The following is a 20,467-nucleotide window of genomic DNA, read 5'->3' as shown; positions in this document are numbered from 1 at the left end:
ACAACCTTTGATTTGCACACCGAAATAACACGAACCACCTCGCTGTCTCCAAAGGGGAGTCGGACGCTTTCTAAAGACTGCAATTACCACACACTGCTGAAATTCTGCAATTGTCTTGTCGAGTTAAATGGAGAATGAACGAACAGGAACGAGATAAGAATGTGGATTGCATCTGTTGTCACAGTCCTGCATCCTAAGGTGCTTTTCTGCTCGCCGAGACGTCCAGACGGGTCTAGTTTGAAAGATTTTAGAGAGGGTTTTTACACTGGATTGGTCAGGCTGGAAGACTAGAAGCTATTATGTTAAGAGTTGAGCAAAAATCAGAAAGCTAGTGGAAAATCAGTCTAACTTTTCACTCTCCAATTTGGCCAAAAGAAGATTTTATGCAAGTGACTTTTAAAAAAGTCTGGCTGATTGACTCGAGATTATGCTTTTTTAGCAAAGTAAAAATCTTTTAGTGTAATTGTACAAATCCCCAAGCCTTTTTATTGTGAAAAAAAAAAAATCTGATTTTTATTAAGTAACCATAAGAATAACTTTTATATCATTAGTAATATTTCAAGATCAACACTTTCTGGGCTGAAGCAGCTTCGGTTTACATGATTATTCATACATCATTTTATAGTAAAATCATGTTCAAATGTGAGACTCAAATATGATCATCAGGCTTTTGAGGAAGGTTTACAGTATATGTTCATCTCTCAATCATCATTGTATTGCATTGCATTATATGTTTTAAAACTACAGAGATTTGATCATAAAACTAAGCATTTAAATATCATCTTACTAAGACATTGACAGATATAGAGAGATGACTGATATTTATATGCGTTTTATGTTAGTATCTGCCATACTGTTATTAAGATCTCATTGATTTACATTACAAGCATCAGAATTTCATCTCACTTTTGGTTCATATAAATATCAGCATTCATATTTTATCTAAAAAATACATTTGGGCAGTTTCCCCTCCATATTCTCACTATATTAAACAATATGAGCCATAAAAGCCTGATGTATCAAATATGGTGCTCAACAAAACATATGCAAACTTTTTTTAAGATTTTCTTTTTGTCTTTTAAACTGCTCCATTTCAAAACACTAGATTTATCTGATCATTATTTCATATGTAGAGATGATAGTATATGCAACTGGTCCCAGATAAAACAGCTAAGACCAGCAAACCGTTTTTTTTTTAAAGAAAAGAAACATGATTTAACAGCCATTTTCAAATATAAAAATAAGCACAACGTCTCCAGCGTTTACTGGCAATCGAACAACGAATGTCTCTCGGACACAATGTAATCCTGCAGACCATTCCCCCGTTTACAACCCAGTCGTTCTCCCAAATCCACAATCAATACTATGCAAATATCAGCGTCTCGTGTGGCTGGCGTGGGCGTTCGACTGTCCGCCGCCTGTCTGTGAGATTACACTGAGAAAATAGAGTCGTAATCTGTATGACAGCGGTGTGTGTCGTGGCAGAACCGCGAGCTAAAGAGCCTCATGATCATCCTCATCTATCGCCATCACTGGCTGATCAATCTCCTGTCACGGACCCGATCTCCACTTCGCCCGTGGAGCCTTGTGCTCGCACGGATATAAATAAACCGGCGCGACTGCATCTCGGGAGTTATTGTTGCTATGGCGATGAAAAGTGGAGAACGGGATGGAGGTTTTGTTTTCTTTCCAATGGAATAAATATTAGAAAACTCAAAAACTCAAGTGCACTTCTTTGCTGTCTACCTCCCTACATAGGCAACATCCAGACTGACAGACAGATCCTTATGAGTTAGATAAATACATACTGCACAAAAAAGTTTGGTGATTGTATTAATTATACTTTTCAGTTTAGAATGAATGTATATTAATTATTTTTATTAGTACATTAATTAGTGTATTGATATACTTATTATAAAAGATACTTATTGGGGCTGTCAAATCGATTAATCGCGATTAATCATATCTAAAATAAAAATGTTGTGTTTATGTAATATAATATATTATATATATAGCTAACACACACACACACACACTATATAAACACAAACTTTTATGTTAGATGCGATTAATCGCGATTGATCGATTTGAAAGCACTAATACTTATCCTAATATAAATAATAAATATGTGCAAATAATATGCATATTAATTAGCATATTAAATTAGTGAATTTACATCTAAGGCAACATCTAAATTGAAACAGATCCTTATAAATGAGAGATTTACAACATATAAGCATTTGAATTTACAGTTGCCTTATACAGGCAATAACTCGACTGAAACAGATCATTAAAAATGTGAGATTGTTTAATTAATATTCATGAGCCTGTGTGCTGATTCGCTGACAAAAAGCAAATCTCCAGAGGAGGGAAAAGACGTAAACAAAGAGATGAATGACTGAGAATATCTGATAAAAATAAACATTTTTATATTTGGTTATTGCTACATGTTTAAGGCATGATTACTAAACATTTTAATGACAAAAATACTCAAATGTGTTTCTGTAAAGTTACATTTTTAAGGCCTCCCAACAGTTTCTGATGTGAGTGTATCAGGCATTTAAAACTGATGGGATTTATAAGGTGTCTCTTTTCCTGCGCTCCGGGTTAAATCCCGAGGTATTTGCTGTTTGAAGCGACAGACAACACTGAAAAACACTGTTTAATGTGGCTGTCAATCAACAAGTTGGGTGGAAAAATTAATGAGGGATTATATTTCATATTAGTATGATGACAGGAACTGATGGCCTGTTAGAAAGCCCTCATCAAACCTCATGGGAACGCAGGGCCGAAACCTCCCACAGAATTATCAGAGATAATCAATTACACTCCAGCTGTCTATCAGCGATCGATACATAAACTGAGCTAATTCTCGTCTGATCGCCGGGGATGATGGGATACTGAGAAAACCTGATCCTGACAGTGGTCTGAGCCGCTGGATTAAAACATTTACTGACGGCAAACTTCACTCTCAAATAAGAACCGTCTCCGGTCGAACACCGACTGCTGTGCATCTCAACATCAGAGCCATGTTTGATTTCAGAGCTGAAGATTTTCAGTGAATAATGACTACATTTGGGTCTTTCTCTCACACAAAGCGTCATGTGACTTCAGAGGATTTAGGATACTGATTGAGTCATATGAACTTCTGTTATGGTGTTATGAATGATGAATCTAAATGAAATCAATACTGAGATGCGGCTTAGTGCGATTTAACTGAATAAAAATATCGGTTTTGGAGTGTGGACTGTGTGTTCATTTACTACATTTACTACAATTGTAACGAGAAGCAAATGAGAAGGAGAAAATATGAAGACAGAAATATTATTATTGTAATTTTACAGTTGTATTGGGGTTTTTTTCTACTGCAACAATACGTATTGTGAAAAGCGCTAGGTGAAATGTGAATTGTAATATAAAATTATTATTATTATTACTATAAAAACTTATTTTACAGTGAAATAGTATTAGAACAATATTAATATATTCCTTATTTTGTTATTTTATATTTATTATAATTAATAATAATAAATATAAATTATTATTATTATTGTTGTTGCTGGTTTTAGTCATATTGATATATAATCACATTATGATTTTTTTTCTCCAAATTGTGCAACCCAACACACAATTACAGCAAAATTGGAGCTCTTTATATATGTATTTTTTATAAATAAAATTTTACAGTTGCTTTGTAAAATAATAATAATAATTATTAAATTCTTGTTTTTTATTTTACACTGAAATTATACATTATAACAATAGTAATATTTTCCTTTTTTATTTATTTATTTTATAATACATATTTATTAATACATTTTTACAAATATTTTATTTAATAAAAAAAAAGATTAGGGTAAAGCTACATACAAGCTTTGCAAACTTACTTGGAGCTCTTTTTATATAATCACATTTTAAATCACAATTGAAATTATCAGATTTTTTTTTTTTTTTTATTAGATTTATAGTAGATAACAATTAGATTTTTTGGCAACTTTATTTTAAGGTTACATAGTTACATTGTAATATATGTATAATATATTAATTAACGACATGTACTTACTATTACGGTTAGGGTTTGGTTTAGGGTTAGTTGCTTGTAATTATGCATCATTTACTGTTAACAAGTACAAGTAGTAATGCATAACTTCATCACCTTAAAATAAAGTGCTTTTCCCCAAGTCGTTCAGCCCTACTGTGAACGTAATGTGAAAAACTTCATCAGTGTTCTCCTTTAGAGTTTGGAACGAGGTGATGGCGATTACAGGAGGGCATTAGTCTCAGACAGACCTTTTTGAATCATTCCTGGGTTGGGCTCAAACTTCTCCATGAGCATCTGGGTTTGCTCCGGCTTCAGCGGCGGGTACAAGATCTCGTTCAGGCGAGGGTCTCGCTGCTTGTTGTTGATGAAGTCAGTCAGCTCATCCATGGTGAGGAAGTTTCTGCTCTTCGCTCCACTGGACAGAGACGGCGAGAGATGTGAGACACAGAAAAAGAGTGAGAATCATGACAATAAGATGAGCAGATACATCCCAGTGTGCAAATTACACAATGACTTTCAGGAGGGTTGTTTTTGTTTTTAATGTCTCGGTTATGATCAACGCTAATTATCTTTCATTATGATTTTTTTAATTGTGACATGCGCTCATGCGCTCGTCTCATACAAATCATTCCTGCATGACTTGAAGGCATCATTAGCTATACATAATAAATAAAAAATAAAGATAAAAATGATCAATTAAAAGAATGTATAAGAAAATAAATGTATAAATATATAAAAAACAGATAAAAATACATACATAAAATAGATAAAACACTTAAACATAAGAAATAAATATGGATAAAATTAGAAAAAGATAAATAAAACTAAGATAAATAAATAAATAAACAATCAAATAAATAAATAAATTGTTAAAAACAGAAAAAATAATAAATAAACAGTGTATAAAAATAACTAAACACATAAATAAAAATAAAGATAAAAACAGATAAATTAAATAAATAGATAACAAAAAATGGTAAATTAAAAAAAAAGTATAAAATAAATGTATAAATAAATAAAAACAGTTTAATAAATAAATAAAAAGATAAAACAATCAATGAATTAACTGATAAAAATGGAAAAACAGATAAATAAAAAATTATAAAGATAGAAGTATAAAGAAAGAAAGAAAATATATAAAAACAGATAAATAAATAAATATAACGTATATAAAATAAATGTATAAATAAATAAATAAAAGATAAAAAAGTAAATAAAAAAATAAGATAAAAATGAAAAAATAAATAATACATAATTTATAAAATGGCTATATAAAAACAGATAAATAAACAAATAAATAAATAAGAAACAGATTAAATAGATAAAAACAGAAAAGACGACAAATAAAAACAATGTATAAAAACAAATGTACGACTGAATAAATAAATAAACAGATAAAACAATAAATAAACAAACAAATACATCTTTTTGTATTTTATTGAAGGCATCATTAGCTAAAGCTTCATAAAGACTTACAGATCAGCAAATATCTGGTTGATCTCAGATCGCGGGCAGAGATGATTGATGAACACTTTGTAAATGTCAGGGGTCAAATCCTCCAACGGGATGGAGTCATTCTGCAGAGACAATCAAATAATGAAATACATATTCATATACTTATTACACAGCATCCATTAAGTCCAGACAGAGTCTTTAACCATGAGTCGAAACAATTCATCACCTAAAATAGAGGAGCCAAACCAGCTTTTAATAACATGTGCTCTCATATTAATAAAAACAAATATAGCCTACTTAAGCTGGCCTCCATATTAATTAGTTCTTTCCATCCTAAGAGAAACATCTAGTCCGAATCAATCAGTTTGTTACGACAAACTCAATAACGGACATCAGTCAATGTCATCCGCACGCTGTTAGACATTCATCTCCCGCAGGAAACATCCGAAACACTGAGTCTGGAAGGCCACGCCGACGCCCGAGGCTGATAAATGCTTTGTTGGTCAAAATATAAAGCAGCAAACAAAAAAAAGAGAAACGCATGAAAGGATGCGAATGCGAGTGAGTCAGAGGAGGAGGGCAGAGAGAGTAAACCCATGATGATTTCTCATTAGCTGCACACTTTTTTCCCTCGCGAGTCTCCCGAGGCCTTTTAACATTATGGATTTTGAAAATCTCCCTGTGTCCGCCGCTCAACCTTTATATTTGCCGTTAAAACGACAAGGCAAACAAATTGACTCCCCTTGTTGCTGGGAATGAAAAGTAAGATGTCATTTGTCAGGCGTTTAGAAAGGCGACGCGCTTCAATCTGAAACCGCAGGTTTTCTGGTAAATCCCTCACTGGCTTCCTCTCTGCCTGTGGGTTTCTGGAGCGATTAACCCAACATATGCTCACCCGGCCTGACGGAAGATTACAGCTCTCCAGTGCCGTCTCCACACGCTTCCGGTCAGTGGAGAAAATGCGGAATATGCTGCAGAACGAGAGGGAAACGTTAGGATGATTGAGTCTGTTGGTGTTCTGGTTTATCGGGTGGAAACGGTCGGTGTCTTACTTCTTCACTGGGACACGACCCTCTTGGTTGGGCTGCAGCTTGAGTCTCGTGAAGCTGGTGAGAAACACAACAATTTCATTGAAAAGCTACATCAGTCATTCTCTGGGAACGATGCCATTGTTTGGACTCGTGTCTCCATATCTTACTATTGATGAACTGGATACTGAACTAATGTAATGTAAAGGTTGTTCACCAGAATGCCAGATCATTTAAAGATCCCATTCATCACTTGTACATTTTTATTGGATGGATGGATGGAGGAAGGGAGGGGATGGATGGATGGATGGATGGATGGATGGAGGAAGGGAGGGGATGGATGGATGGATGGATGGAGGAAGGGAGGGGATGGATGGATGGGTGGATGAAGGGAGGGAGGGGATGGATGGATGGATAGATGGATGGATGGATGGATGGAGGAAGGGAGGGAGGGAGGGGATGGATGGATGGATGGATGGATGGATGAAGGGAGGGGATGGATGGATGGATGGAGGAAGGGAGTGGATGGATGGATGGATGGGTGGGTGGATGAAGGGAGGGAGGGGATGGATGGATAGATGGATGGATGGATGGATGGATGGATGGATGGATGGATGGATGAAGGGAGGGGATGGATGGAGGAAGGGAGTGGATGGATGGATGGAGGAAGGGAGTGGATGGATTTATGAAGGGAGTGGATGGATTTATGAAGGGAGGGGATGGATGGAGGAAGGGAGTGGATGGATGGATGGAGGAAGGGAGTGGATGGATGGATGGATGGATGAAGGGAGTGGATGGATGGATGGATGGATGGGTGGATGAAGGGAGGGAGGGGATGGATGGATGGATGGATGGATGGATGGATGGATGGATGGATGAAGGGAGGGGATGGATGGATGGAGGAAGGGAGTGGATGGATTTATGAAGGGAGTGGATGGATGGATGGATGGATGGATGGATGGATGGATGGATAGATAGATGGATGGATGGATGGATGGATGGATGGATGGATGGATGGATGGATGGATGGATTTATGAAGGGAGGGGATGGATGGATGGATGGATGGATGGATTTATGAAGGGAGGGGATGGATGGATGGATGGATGGATGATAGATAAATAGACAGATAAATAGACAATAAGATAAAAGATAAACAAACAAACAAATAAATACAAAAATACATAAATAGATAAAAGATAAATACATAACGATGAAAAAGATCAAATATAAAAATAAATGTATAAACAAATAAATAAATAGACAAAATAAAAATAAATGCATGTATTACCAATACATTGTCATAAGGTCTAATTAGTTAACATTATGTAATATATTAATAACTAACATGAACTAACCATGAGCAATACATTTGTTACAGTATTTATTAATCTTTGTTAATGTTAGTTAATAAAAATAGTCATTCATTGTTTGTTCATATTAGTTCACAGTGCATTTACTGATAATACAACTTTTGATTTTAACAATGCATTAGTAAATGTTAAAATAAACAATAAGATAATTCAATTCTGTCGGAGTGCAGTTCATTATTAGTTCATGTTAAATATACATTTCAAAAACTATTCATGAAATTAATTCATTATGGGTTTAAAAGAGAGATCGTGTAATATATGTGTGAGCGGTTCTTGATCGATGGACCATCGTGGACCTTCACCTGTTCAGATCAAGAACCGCTCACACATATATCACATGATTTCTCTTTTAAACCCATAATGAATTATTTCATGGATTTCACGAGTGATCTGCAGGTACTCACGCTTTCTCCAGACAGGACTCTCTGCCCATGTTCTGAGCGAGTAGGTTAGACGCCAGACTAAACAGCTCATCTGCCCACTCCTTTATCAATGACAAAGCACAAACAAAACACGCCATTTTCATTCAAAACTATTCAGGTCAAGTATCCTGACTGAAATTAATGCCGCACAAATATCTCTCTGACAGAAATATATATCATGCTCTCAGGGCTTGACGTTCACTTTTTGGTTAAAAGTGGTTTTCCAAAGTTACGAGCCACTCCGCATTTTCACTGGCCACATCTTTGACAATGAAACAATGGGGAAAAACTGCCATATATATATTTTTAATATTATCTCATAATTTGGCAGCAAGTTTATTAGGCTGCTGTCCCTTTAAGACCGATCCATTACACTGTCACACATGCATTTACTTTCTCAACTGTTTATGTTCACTTAAAACATAACTGTGTTTACATGAATACATGAATTACGTGAATACACTCCAAGACTGGCTTTTGTGTGTATTTGACTGTTTAAGTGCAATAAGCTGCGAAATATAACTTAGTTTAGTACTGAGAGGTGGCTTTATGTGCCGCACTTTGGGTGTTTGAGCACAAAATCTGCAGGAATGAGTCAAATTATGTGTATTAGGGGAGCGCGGGGCACAACCTAACGCGGGGTTAGTTGTAACACGCTTGTTTTAAATACTTCCGCACATGCTTGGATGACGAAACTTTGTTTATTTACTAGTTGCCATATCAACACTATATAGAAAAAAAAAATCCGCCAAAATTATTTTATTTTTGGAAGATATCCATAGACATTTATTAAACCATAGCAAAAGTAATTTTCTTACTTAAGTTAATTTTTCATCTCTATTTTTTGTGTTTATTTAAAATAAGACAAATCTGATATTAGTTTAATCTCCAAGATGTTATTTAACAGTTAAGATAGTTATTTAATGTTTCGCTAACTAGCAGAAGACACAAGCAGGGTTTAAATCCCAGTTGTGCAGGCGGGGCATGTTGTAACACTGCGTTACAATGTGCCCCTATTAGAAATATGCTATTATATTCTATACTTTTATTAATTTTATTGAGAAAACGTGAGAAAAAGGTGAATAAAGACTGAGTGTCAATGTTCAGAAATTACTAATTATTTATTTGTTTTGAACTATGTTGTATAGCTGTGTTTTCATGTGTTCGTAGTCAAAACTCAAAAATTAGTTTATATTTAATTATTAAAAATTGCCATTATTTTATATGAAAAAGTTTTTAAATTGTATTTTATTTAGAAAATATTTTAGTTTGTTTTGTATTTATTTTTTATTAGATCAGATAACATTTTAAGCTGCCATATGTTATGTTACAATGCGCCCCACACATGTTACAATGTACCCCACCTATGGGGCATGTTGTCACATTTCACTTCCATTCTTTCGGGGTATATCAAGAAAAAAGTATATACTGTATTAATAAAACAAAAACACATAATTGTAGTAGACATGTGGGAAATTAATGTGGGGAAAAAATAAATACTCTGAACCATAAGTAGATTTACACAAACTGAGAAAGTCAAAAAGTGTTAGGTTGTGCCCCACTCTCCCCTACTGAAATTCACGCCATGTAACAGCAACAATATTCATCCGGAGCAAATGAAACGAGTGAGTGAGAAGAGGCGGGTTTGTGTGTCTGAGAGATTAGGGAGAAAGAGCTGGTATTATGAATCAGTTCTGTGGGAAATGAATACTGGAAGCATTTCATATATTTCAGGATCGACATGTATCGAAAAATCTATATTTTTGACAACACTTTTGCACTGAGTTTATTATTTTCGATTGCCTTTTTAAAAGAATTGAAACATGTATAATCCGCCAAAGTGTGTAGTAGGAGTGACTGTTACACCACTGAAATACACCAGCGGTTGGTGTTAATGTCAAGCCCTGCATGCGCTACTTATTTGATCAGATGTTCTGATGCTGATGAAAACACCTTGGCGACGTCTTCTTGGAAGGCCATGAAGTTCAGGTACTGGATATTGACCATGTCGGGTCCCGTCACCACCGTTAGCATCCGGTTCTCTATCCGTCCCACCAGATTGCCCACATCCAGGAGCTCCCGGAGCTTTGCTTCCTGAGGGAAAACAATAATGAAGCCTCGCTGCCATAAAACATCTCAAGTAAGCCAGTAAGCCTCTTTACGGCTGATCTCGCCCACAACTGTTTCCCACGAGCGCTTTATCCATACGATAAAAACTGCTGAACACCTGCTGATGATGGAAGAACATTCAACACATCCGCTGGTTTTACTTCAGGACCCAAACACATTCACATTTAGAAACCGGAACCCAAAAAATGACATTTATAAGTTAAAACTGGATTCAGTTTGAATCTAGATTTCAGATGATGCCAACTCTGGCTCTACATAGAAAAAAATACAAAATAGTATCCTTATATTGTAATATTATCTTTATATTGTAATCATTATTATAATCAAGGCCTGTTCATAACAAGGACGATAACTATAAATATTATAGTTAAAGATATTAAAGAATAACAGAGTTCACACCACAACTATGAGGATAAAAGCACAGAATATCCATTGACAGCCAATCAGAATCCATCCTGCTTTAAAGAGCTCGAGCATTTAAAGTGGCAGATGACAAAACTGCAGTGCACTTATTATAAACAGAACTATATCAATATAGCTAATATCGTTATCGTTATAGTTATCGTTCTTGGTTTGAAGATTGTGTCTGCTTAACTGAATACATGACTTTAACTTCCACACATGTATTGTATAATAGCTGTATATTACTGCCATTTGGACATTACCTTGACACACTTATCTCTGGCTGATAACAGAATACTATGAAAGCTCGTTTCTGACAGGTCTAATTGAGTCTTTAAATCTCACAACTTAGATGTTTTTCCTCCCCTTGCTATTCTGCTTTTATATCTCACAATTCGTTTTTTGTTTTGTTTTTTTTTTGGTCGCCATGCAATATTATAACATTTTTTTAAAGTAATTGTGACTTTATCTCACAAAGTCAGAACTTTTTTTTTATTTATTTGCTAGTTATAAACTCAAAATTGAGAGGTACAGTATAAACTCTGAATATTTTTACTCACAATTATTTGTTTAAATCTCAAGAAATCTTTACTCGCAAATCTGGGAAAGTAAAAAATTGCCAGGTATACACTTGCAAAAACGTTATATCTCGCAATTCTCTTCTAGATCTTCTATTCAGCCGAAACAAACTTTGTTGCATTATTTCCCTGTTATCACAGTAAAGCTGATTAAATCTGTATTGTAAAAAGCGCTTTATAAATAAAGGTGACTTGACTTTTATCTCGTAATAACCTTTTTAACAGACTTTTTTCAAAGAATTGTGAGAAAAAAATCTGCTTTGAGAGAAAAACGTCAGAATTGCGAGCTAAAAAGGTGCAATTAACCTTTTTTAGTTGTTTTATTCCGTGGCGAAAACAAAAGTGCACAGAATACTTCCTAAATTGTGCCACTGAAAAACAAGCATTTTCTGTAAAGCTGCATTGGAACAAAAGTGTTATGCAAATAAACATGATGAAATGCATATGCTCACACAGGAATATAATTTCCTATAAATGTGAAATGTAAAAATAAAAGAGTGTCTGGTTGATTTGCATGCAGATCAGATGCTCTGTTCCCGTCCAAGACCAAGTGGGCGTTTGTTGGCAAGAACAAGCTGCAATGTGGACCTGATGTTATGCCAAAAAAGCCTTCGCGTCTGTAGCTCTGATGCCTGGAGTGTTGCTCAGGTAGGGAGCATGTCTCTAGTTTTGGAGCTGATATTTCATCTGAAGGATCGTCCAACAAGTGTGTGTCTGCGCGCGCACATGCAGCTGTGCAACAGGTGTGTGTGTGTGTCTTCTCAGCTGTCAGTAATTACAAGCCAAAGCAGTGACTCTCCAATCAAGCGCTGATGAGCGAGTGCCATCCGTGCCACAGCAGAACCAATGCTTCAACAAATATAATCCAGCATAAAAACACTCGCTGCCAAACGTGTGTGTGTGGATGTTTGAAGGAGAAACTGCGCACAGCAAATCCCATGAGCACAGGAGCACTTCCCTGAGAACAAATGGAAAAAGACACCCGACGGTTTTCCATCAAGAAAAATCTAATGTTTTATCAATTTCGGCTGTGACTCACAAAAAACAATAAACCTACAATAACACACCCCAGAGGAAACCGAAGCCATTAAAGAGTCTAAACCCATCAGTGCTCACGGAGGGCTTTGGTAATTTCAAAGATGGTTCAATGAGTAATATTACATTTTGAATTGTCTTCTTGCCACTTGAGGGAGCGAATGATTGAATGGCGCCACCAATGTCTCGCTCCAAACTAGCATTTAGATGCATTGCTAAATGATGCTCGTAAATATTTGATTCAGTCGCATTCAATCGAAACGACGTGCAAACACTGAATAGACTTTCACACTCAACACAGAGTATATCAAAGAATCCGACGTAAAGGAACAGTTCACATAAAAATGGAAAATCTGTCATCATTTACACTCCCTCAAGTTGTTTCAAACCTGTATGAGTTTCTGTCTTCTGTCGAACACAAAAGAAGATATTCTGAAGAATGTTGGTAACCACACATTGACTTGCATAGTATTTTTTCCTACTATGGAAGTCAATGGGGTCCATCAGCTGTCTGGTTACCAACATTCTTCAAAATATCTTCTTTTGTGTTTGAAAGAAGAAATAGATTCATACAGATTTTAAAAAACTTGAGGGAGAGTAAATGATGACAGAATTTAAATTTTTAAGTGAACTGTTCCTTTAAGGCCGCTTGTCCAGATGTTAATAAAAACGTACCAAAGAACTGAATGAAGCCTGTCAATGAAGGACCAAAAAAAATAAATAGAGCCGGAGCAAAGAAAATTCATGCAGGTTTGAAACAACATAAGGGTGAGTATATTATGACAATATTTTCATTTTTGGGTGAACTATCTCTTTAAGTTAAGTATTCAACTTCAGCGTGTGGGAGAGAAGTGTGCTGGTACTTTACTATGAAAAACATGATTTTCACCGACTGGACCATAAAACACATTAAAAACAAATCCCACAGATACACATTGAAGGACCTGAGTCATATCTAGAGACCAGAAGATCAATTCACGAGAACAACCTAGCAACTATCTCAGCAACCACTTAGCAACACCCTGGGCTGACCAATCTGTGGAAAAAAATCTGTAATTGCAATTTTTCTGATACAAACTGTGAATGTGTTTTAAAAAAGAAAATCCAGGTTTGCTCGGCTTGTTTATAGGGATGTACAATTTGGCCAGACTTTTGTTTATATATCAATATGACTATACAATTATAATTAATATTATTAAATAGCTCAAACAGTAGAGCGTTGCCGCTTGCAACGCTAAGGTCATGGGTTCGATTCCCAGGGAAAGCAAGAACTGATAAGAATGTACATGTGTAGCTTGAAATGCAATGTAAGTCGCTTTGGATAAAAGTGTTTGTCAAATGCATAAATGTAAAAAAAAATTCACTGTAAAATAAAAACATCAAGCATTTAAGAAAAATAATACAATGTCTTAATTTCTTCATCTTCAAATGTTAAACCATCAAACTTTTATTTTTAAATAGTATTATTCTTAAAGCTTCTCTTTTGTTAATAAGAGCTGTTTACTGAATCGAGCCACTCTGACACTCTGTATTTTATTTCCTTTTATTCTAAACTGTTTTAATTATTCTTATTTATTTTAATTACTTTGAATTGCCATTGTGTATGAAATGTGCTATATAAATAAACTTGCCTTGTCTTGCTTTGAGACGCTTTGTAAATGAACACAGTGTCATGCTTCAACCTGAAACACGCATTGCATATATTAATATCATTATCACAGACTTTACGATTTGATAATCACATTAAGCCATAAGGCAATTCCAGTTTTATTTCAATGAGTCGTGCAGCCCTACTGGCAACCATCCACAACAACCTAGCGCTGTGGTGCCGACTTTTGCACGTGAAAAAAGAACAATATTTTTTAATAATAACACAATTTTAATGCAATACTTTTCTGTGCACATGTTCCAATAAAGCTTTCACATATGTACTGCAGCGAGGAGAACGAGTGTTCGCCTCAATGATCGCCCCCTGGTGGCTGGCAGCAGTATAGGTCATAAACCCCGCCCTGTCCGTCACATCGAATGCGACACTAGAGAAACTAAAAAAAAATCAGATTACACTTCAAATAATTTTTTCCAAAGATGGTTTCTGTCAATTTAGGAAGTTTTTCCAATAAGTTTGGTTTTAGTTAGTCATTCGATGCTATAAAATGTTCCGAATGATTTCATCGGCAATGACCGTTTCTAGGATATTTTGGCTTCGTTTTTCAACAACAAAAGGAAGTGGAAAAGTCCATCTTTATTACGGTCTGTGGAAGAGACACCTCTTGGCTTTGTTTCAGACAGGATCTTCCTGTAACCTCATGACTCATGATTGGGTTCGGGCCCCGGGGCCCTTACAGCCAGACTACCGTTACACTTTTATTTAAAGCAGTTTCCTCCGACAGCATGACAGACGACACAGGTTCATTAATGAAAGACTCTGTGTGTACTGCAGACACGGGCTCTGAAAAGCACATGAATAATACATGCAGTTATTGAATATTAAATTGAATCTTTAAAAGGGGAGTTCTGTGTGAACTGGACAGATGTGTGAGAGACTGGCTCTAAAAACAGATCAAGCCTGTAAATAGCCGACTTGTTGCATGATTATTTCCATTGCATTTTATTTTTCTGCATTCTTTTGCATTTTGCGTGTAGTATTTTTAACATTTTTGGTTTAGTGCGCAAAACTATTCTCATCACCACCATGCATTTCAGCACGTCAAGCTCATGAACACAGGCATTATTATCTCTGTAAACTCTCTCACGTGTGCATGTTTCATGCAAATCTGCGTTTTATATTCTCTGCAGGACGCCTGGGCAGAATGAAAGGTCCTGTTGAGAGGGAAATAAATTGGATTTAGATTTATCTGCACACCTGCATATATTACAGCACTCCAGCACACTGACAGATGCAGACGTGCAGACGCTCTTTTGTAATGAGAGACCTCTACATTTTCTATTTGTCTGATGGAATTCAGCGCTGTGATAAAACAATTCATCGTTGATCATCACAGTGAAAAATCAAGAGCGAGTTAATTGCTTTCGGCAGCAGAATTTAAACATGCTCTTTAAAAGAATAATATGAAAATAAGTGGTGCTTGGCCCTGCTAAGTCATTATCATGATGTTACAGGTGCTACTGTAGGTGGTTGCTAAGTAGTTTTTGGATGGTTGCTAAGGTGTTGTTATGATGATCTGGGTGGTTGTTAGGTGTCCAGCCAAATCCGAAAGAGTGTTTTCCCGTCTGTTCAGTGCAAGTGGGATTTTATTGTCTTGCTAATTAGGGCTGCATGATTAATCACAGTTACAGTGAAATTGCGATATGGCTTAGCACGATTGCAAAATCAAAGAAGCTGGGATTTAATAAGTGAATATATGCGCTGTGTTTTTCAGAGTGAAGCGCAGCATTGTGTCCTACTCATGTGCAGCTCACAGTGAACCTTACAACATTAACTCTTTCCCTGCAAATGACAGACTTTTCCAGCTTTCCGAGTTTTCACTGTTATACTGTAATGTTATTATGCATCTTCTGAAAGAGTAGAGAATCTTCTGTTCAAAACACAGGCGAAGAAGCAGAAACAAGCGATATAAGCATTGCTTATGCATTTAGTCTGACAAATGTGATTTTCTCAGATTTTTGTTTAAAATTTTGCTTTTTTATGAAACTTACCCACAGTAGAGGCTCTGTTCTTTCTTTTGATATTGCATGTTCAGATATTCATACAACAAAATATTCTGGGGACCATGAAATTATTGTGAAAATTATCAAAAACATTGGTGGAAGCTGGCAACTTAAAAAAGTTAATACTTTTATTTTCCTTTTTATTAAAGTCAAGTTGCTTTGAACAATCTGTATTGTATAATATTGTATAGTATAATATAAAACTTGATTTAATAACAGTAATATAATAATAATAATAATAATTATTATTATTATTATTATAATTTAGTCCTAATGATTTATAATCACAAAATTTGGGTCCAACAACAACAGAAAAATGCATTTTAAATCACAATTTTTATCAGGAAAATAATGTATTTACATGTAAGCAGCATGATCCTCAGAACAGTTTTGTTTTATTTTTTATTTTTCAGTTCAAATTTACAATAGTAATATTTGAAGACTTCAGATGCAAAAAAAAAAAAATGTTTAGGTTCAGTAATTTCACTTCAGTGGCAATGAAAAGATTATTAGTCAGTTACTGAAATGCCTTATTTTCAAAAATCTCATGACAAGAGTAAAATTAATATAATAACATAAAAATGCTCATATTAATATAATAACATAAAAATGCTCATATGGAAGAAAAATGTAAGACGTACTCTTAAGACGGAAATCTTAATTTTCTATTTCGTTTAAAAAACATATAATAATATCTATATTATTTTAATTTTAGGGGCAAAAAGCATTTTAAATCACAATATTTAACAGGAAAATCATAATTAGATCCGTCCCCCCTATCTGCCGAACTGAAATCCTGAGGTTACTGGGTTTGTTCAAATCCCTGAATAGTAACATTGATGCTTTCCCAAGCAAACACCATTAACAATGGCTCCAGACACACTCGCAGTCCACCTACACCTGCGATAATCACGGTCCCTGTAGTCTGTCTCCCTTTAGGCCTGGAAAGAATGCTCTGAAAAATGCATATTCATTATAATGATGGCGGAGCTGTGAAGGAGGAGGTTTTAAATGAGATGAGTCAGCGTGGATGAGCCCGCAGGCGAGCTGGTTCACGGTCTCCGCTCCAGAGCCGTGTCATTGTTGTCACCTTGTCCTCCGCGCCATGTTGGATGCCCTTTCCCAACCTCATTAGCTCCGCTGCCTTTGGCTTTGGTCACATACAGGGAGCCTTTCCACAAGAGTTTCTATGGCAACATGCATCAAGACCTCGCTGCCTTCGGGAGCCGGATTTAACCAAACCACGTCGTATCAAAGTAAAGGGCCACGGTGCATCTGCTCTGACCACAATCATCAGCTTTGTGCTCGCTGGATCTCTTTCAACCACCAAAGACACGTGAATGACCTCACGGACAATGAGATTCACCGTGACATCGAGTCGAGCCTTTTCATGCCGCTGATAAGCAATTTAAACAAGCGTGGTGTGTTAGTACATTTATTTGTATGGCGCTTTTAACAATCATTTCGGAGCAGCTTCACAGAAAGTCATCTGTGTCAGTGTGACTATAAATAAATCATGAATAAATAAAAACATTAATGAGTGAGATAAAAAAAAAAAAATACATGTTCCTCTTTCTTCAGTGTGTAATGTTGCTGTTTGATCATGAAAAAGCTCCAGTTCTTCTCTATATCAGTGTCAGTGTTTCTGAACTCCCTGAAACGCCTCCATTGTAGTCTTGAGTTTCTTCTGGGAACGAACACGTCACAATATTCCTCATTTAAATAATTCATGCGCAGAATAAAGGGGCGGGGCCTGGTTGAGTTAGTTAGTAGTGTGTTGAAACTGGCGGTTATGGTAAGGGGTGGGACATTTCCCAAACACACTCGAAGCGCTCGACCAATCACAACACACTGCTCCAGCCGACCAATCAGAGCACAGTGTGCTTTTCAGAAGGAGGGGCTTCATAGAGATAGGAACTAAACAGAGCGTTACTGACAGACTGGGAAGAGAGGAGCCGCAACAAGGAGAATATGGGGAAAATAATCAAAATTCAAGCAGGAAAACATGTTCTAGTAGAGACAAAAACAACATTAAGACTTTGTAAAGGGGCTCTTTAAAACTGTTCACTGAAAGGTTCTTTGGAGAACCAAAAATATGTTCTTCTATGGCATTCCTGTGAAAACCCCAAACTTCATTTTCAAGAGTGTAAGAATGAGCAACAGTGACTAATTACAGCACATTATCACCTGAGTTTCACACACACCGTGAGCATGGATTGTAAAGTAAACCTGCGAGTGGGTGTAAGTGGTGGACCTGAAGCTGTGTTGAGATCAGTGTGTCTGCAGAAGGAGGACTGGTGTTGTGGAGCTGATCCTCCAGGCACTGGGTTGAGCAGTGGGCAGGAATCAAAGGCTATCCTCTTGGTTCTGGCTGAAGTCCCACTGATTCTTCTGTCTGCTTCATGCTTGAACGGCTCATTACCCAAAGAAAAAAGGGGTGGTGCCTTTATTTGAACTAAAAATATATGCAGTTGCATGGATAAGAGCAAATTGCACCGACTGATAGCGCAGTTATTTGCAATGCAGACAACACTATCCAACACGCATAAGAAACAAGTGCTGAACACAACTGAACATAATATATTTTATATTTATATCAAGTATTATATAGTATTTATAAGTATACCCTATTGAAAAAAAAGAATACTTTATTGTATTTGAAATATATTCTCTTTTTCAATGGTACATTGAAGACAAAGTATTGAAGACAAAGTATGCATATTTTTCAAATATGCAAAAGATGCTGGAAAAGGGAAGAATTTTCGGGACCTGGAGGATTTTTCTGAGGAACACTGGTCAGTTTAACTGTTCAACACATAAAAGGGACTCAAGAATAACCATCACAAAACATAGAAACAGCCGTGGATCATCCAGGTAACGACACATTAAGAATCAAGGGTTCATAAACTTTTGAACGGGGTCATTTTTATACATTTATATATATATATATATATATATATATATATATATATATATATATATATATATATACACTCACCTAAAGGATTATTAGGAACACCATACTAATACTGTGTTTGACCCCCTTTCGCCTTCAGAACTGCCTTAATTCTACGTGGCATTGATTCAACAAGGTGCTGAAAGCATTCTTTAGAAATGTTGGCCCATATTGATAGGATAGCATCTTGCAGTTGATGGAGATTTGTGGGATGCACATCCAGGGCACGAAGCTCCCGTTCCACCACATCCCAAAGATGCTCTATTGGGTTGAGATCTGGTGGCTGTGGGGGTCATTTTAGTACAGTGAACTCATTGTCATGTTCAAGAAACCAATTTGAAATGATTCGAGCTTTGTGACATGGTGCATTATCCTGCTGGAAGTAGCCATCAGAGGATGGGTACATGGTGGTCATAAAGGGATGGACATGATCAGAAACAATGCTCAGGTAGGCCATGGCATTTAAACGATGCCCAATTGGCACTAAGGGGCCTAAAGTGTGCCAAGAAAACATCCCCCACACCATTACACCACCACCACCAGCCTGCACAGTGGTAACAAGGCATGATGGATCCATGTTCTCATTCTGTTTCCGCCAAATTCTGACTCTACCATCTGAATGTCTCAACAGAAATCGAGACTCATCAGACCAGGCAACATTTTTCCAGTCTTCAACTGTCCAATTTTGGTGAGCTTGTGCAAATTGTAGCCTCTTTTTCCTATTTGTAGTGGAGATGAGTGGTACCCGGTGGGGTCTTCTGCTGTTGTAGCCCATCCGCCTCAAGGTTGTGCGTGTTGTGGCTTCACAAATGCTTTGCTGCATACCTCGGTTGTAACGAGTGGTTATTTCAGTCAAAGTTGCTCTTCTATCAGCTTGAATCAGTCGGCCCATTCTCCTCTGACCTCTAGCATCAACAAGGCATTTTCGCCCACAGGACTGCCGCATACTGGATGTTTTTCCCTTTTCACACCATTCTTTGTAAACCCTAGAAATGGTTGTGCGTGAAAATCCCAGTAACTGAGCAGATTGTGAAATACTCAGACCGGCCCGTCTGGCACCAACAACCATACCACGCTCAAAATTGCTTAAATCACCTTTCTTTCCCATTGTGACATTCAGTTTGGAGTTCAGGAGATTGTCTTGACAAGGACCACACCCCTACATGCATTGAAGCAACTGCCATGTGATTGGTTGATTAGATAATTGCATTAATGAGAAATTGAACAGGTGTTCCTAATAATCCTTTAGGTGAGTGTATATATATATATATATATATATATATATATATATATATATATATATATATATATATATATATATATTTTTTTTTTTTTTTTTTTTGTCTTGTGGATGTAACCCTCTTTTATGTAAAATATCT

At 36.2% G+C, this 20,467-nt stretch overlaps 1 protein-coding gene across 1 annotated transcript in view; it reads right to left on the bottom strand.

The window, feature by feature from the left end:
- plcb1 (phospholipase C beta 1) overlaps window positions 1-20,467 on the bottom strand; it is a 73,476-nt gene that overhangs the window by 33,123 nt on the left and 19,886 nt on the right. Inside the window, exons 4-9 of the mRNA XM_079852521.1 lie at window positions 10,272-10,412; window positions 8,301-8,380; window positions 6,550-6,603; window positions 6,393-6,468; window positions 5,519-5,619; window positions 4,291-4,457 (exon numbers count right to left, since the gene is read on the bottom strand). Coding sequence (XP_079708647.1) covers window positions 4,291-4,457; window positions 5,519-5,619; window positions 6,393-6,468; window positions 6,550-6,603; window positions 8,301-8,380; window positions 10,272-10,412 — 619 coding nt within the window. The remainder of the gene's footprint in view (window positions 1-4,290; window positions 4,458-5,518; window positions 5,620-6,392; window positions 6,469-6,549; window positions 6,604-8,300; window positions 8,381-10,271; window positions 10,413-20,467) is intronic.

Source organism: Squalius cephalus (genome assembly GCF_949319135.1).
Source record: "Squalius cephalus genome assembly, chromosome: 20".
Classification (NCBI taxonomy): domain Eukaryota; kingdom Metazoa; phylum Chordata; class Actinopteri; order Cypriniformes; family Leuciscidae; genus Squalius; species Squalius cephalus.
Note: the sequence above shows the minus strand (reverse complement) of the source record. Positions and strands in the feature narration are given on the sequence as shown.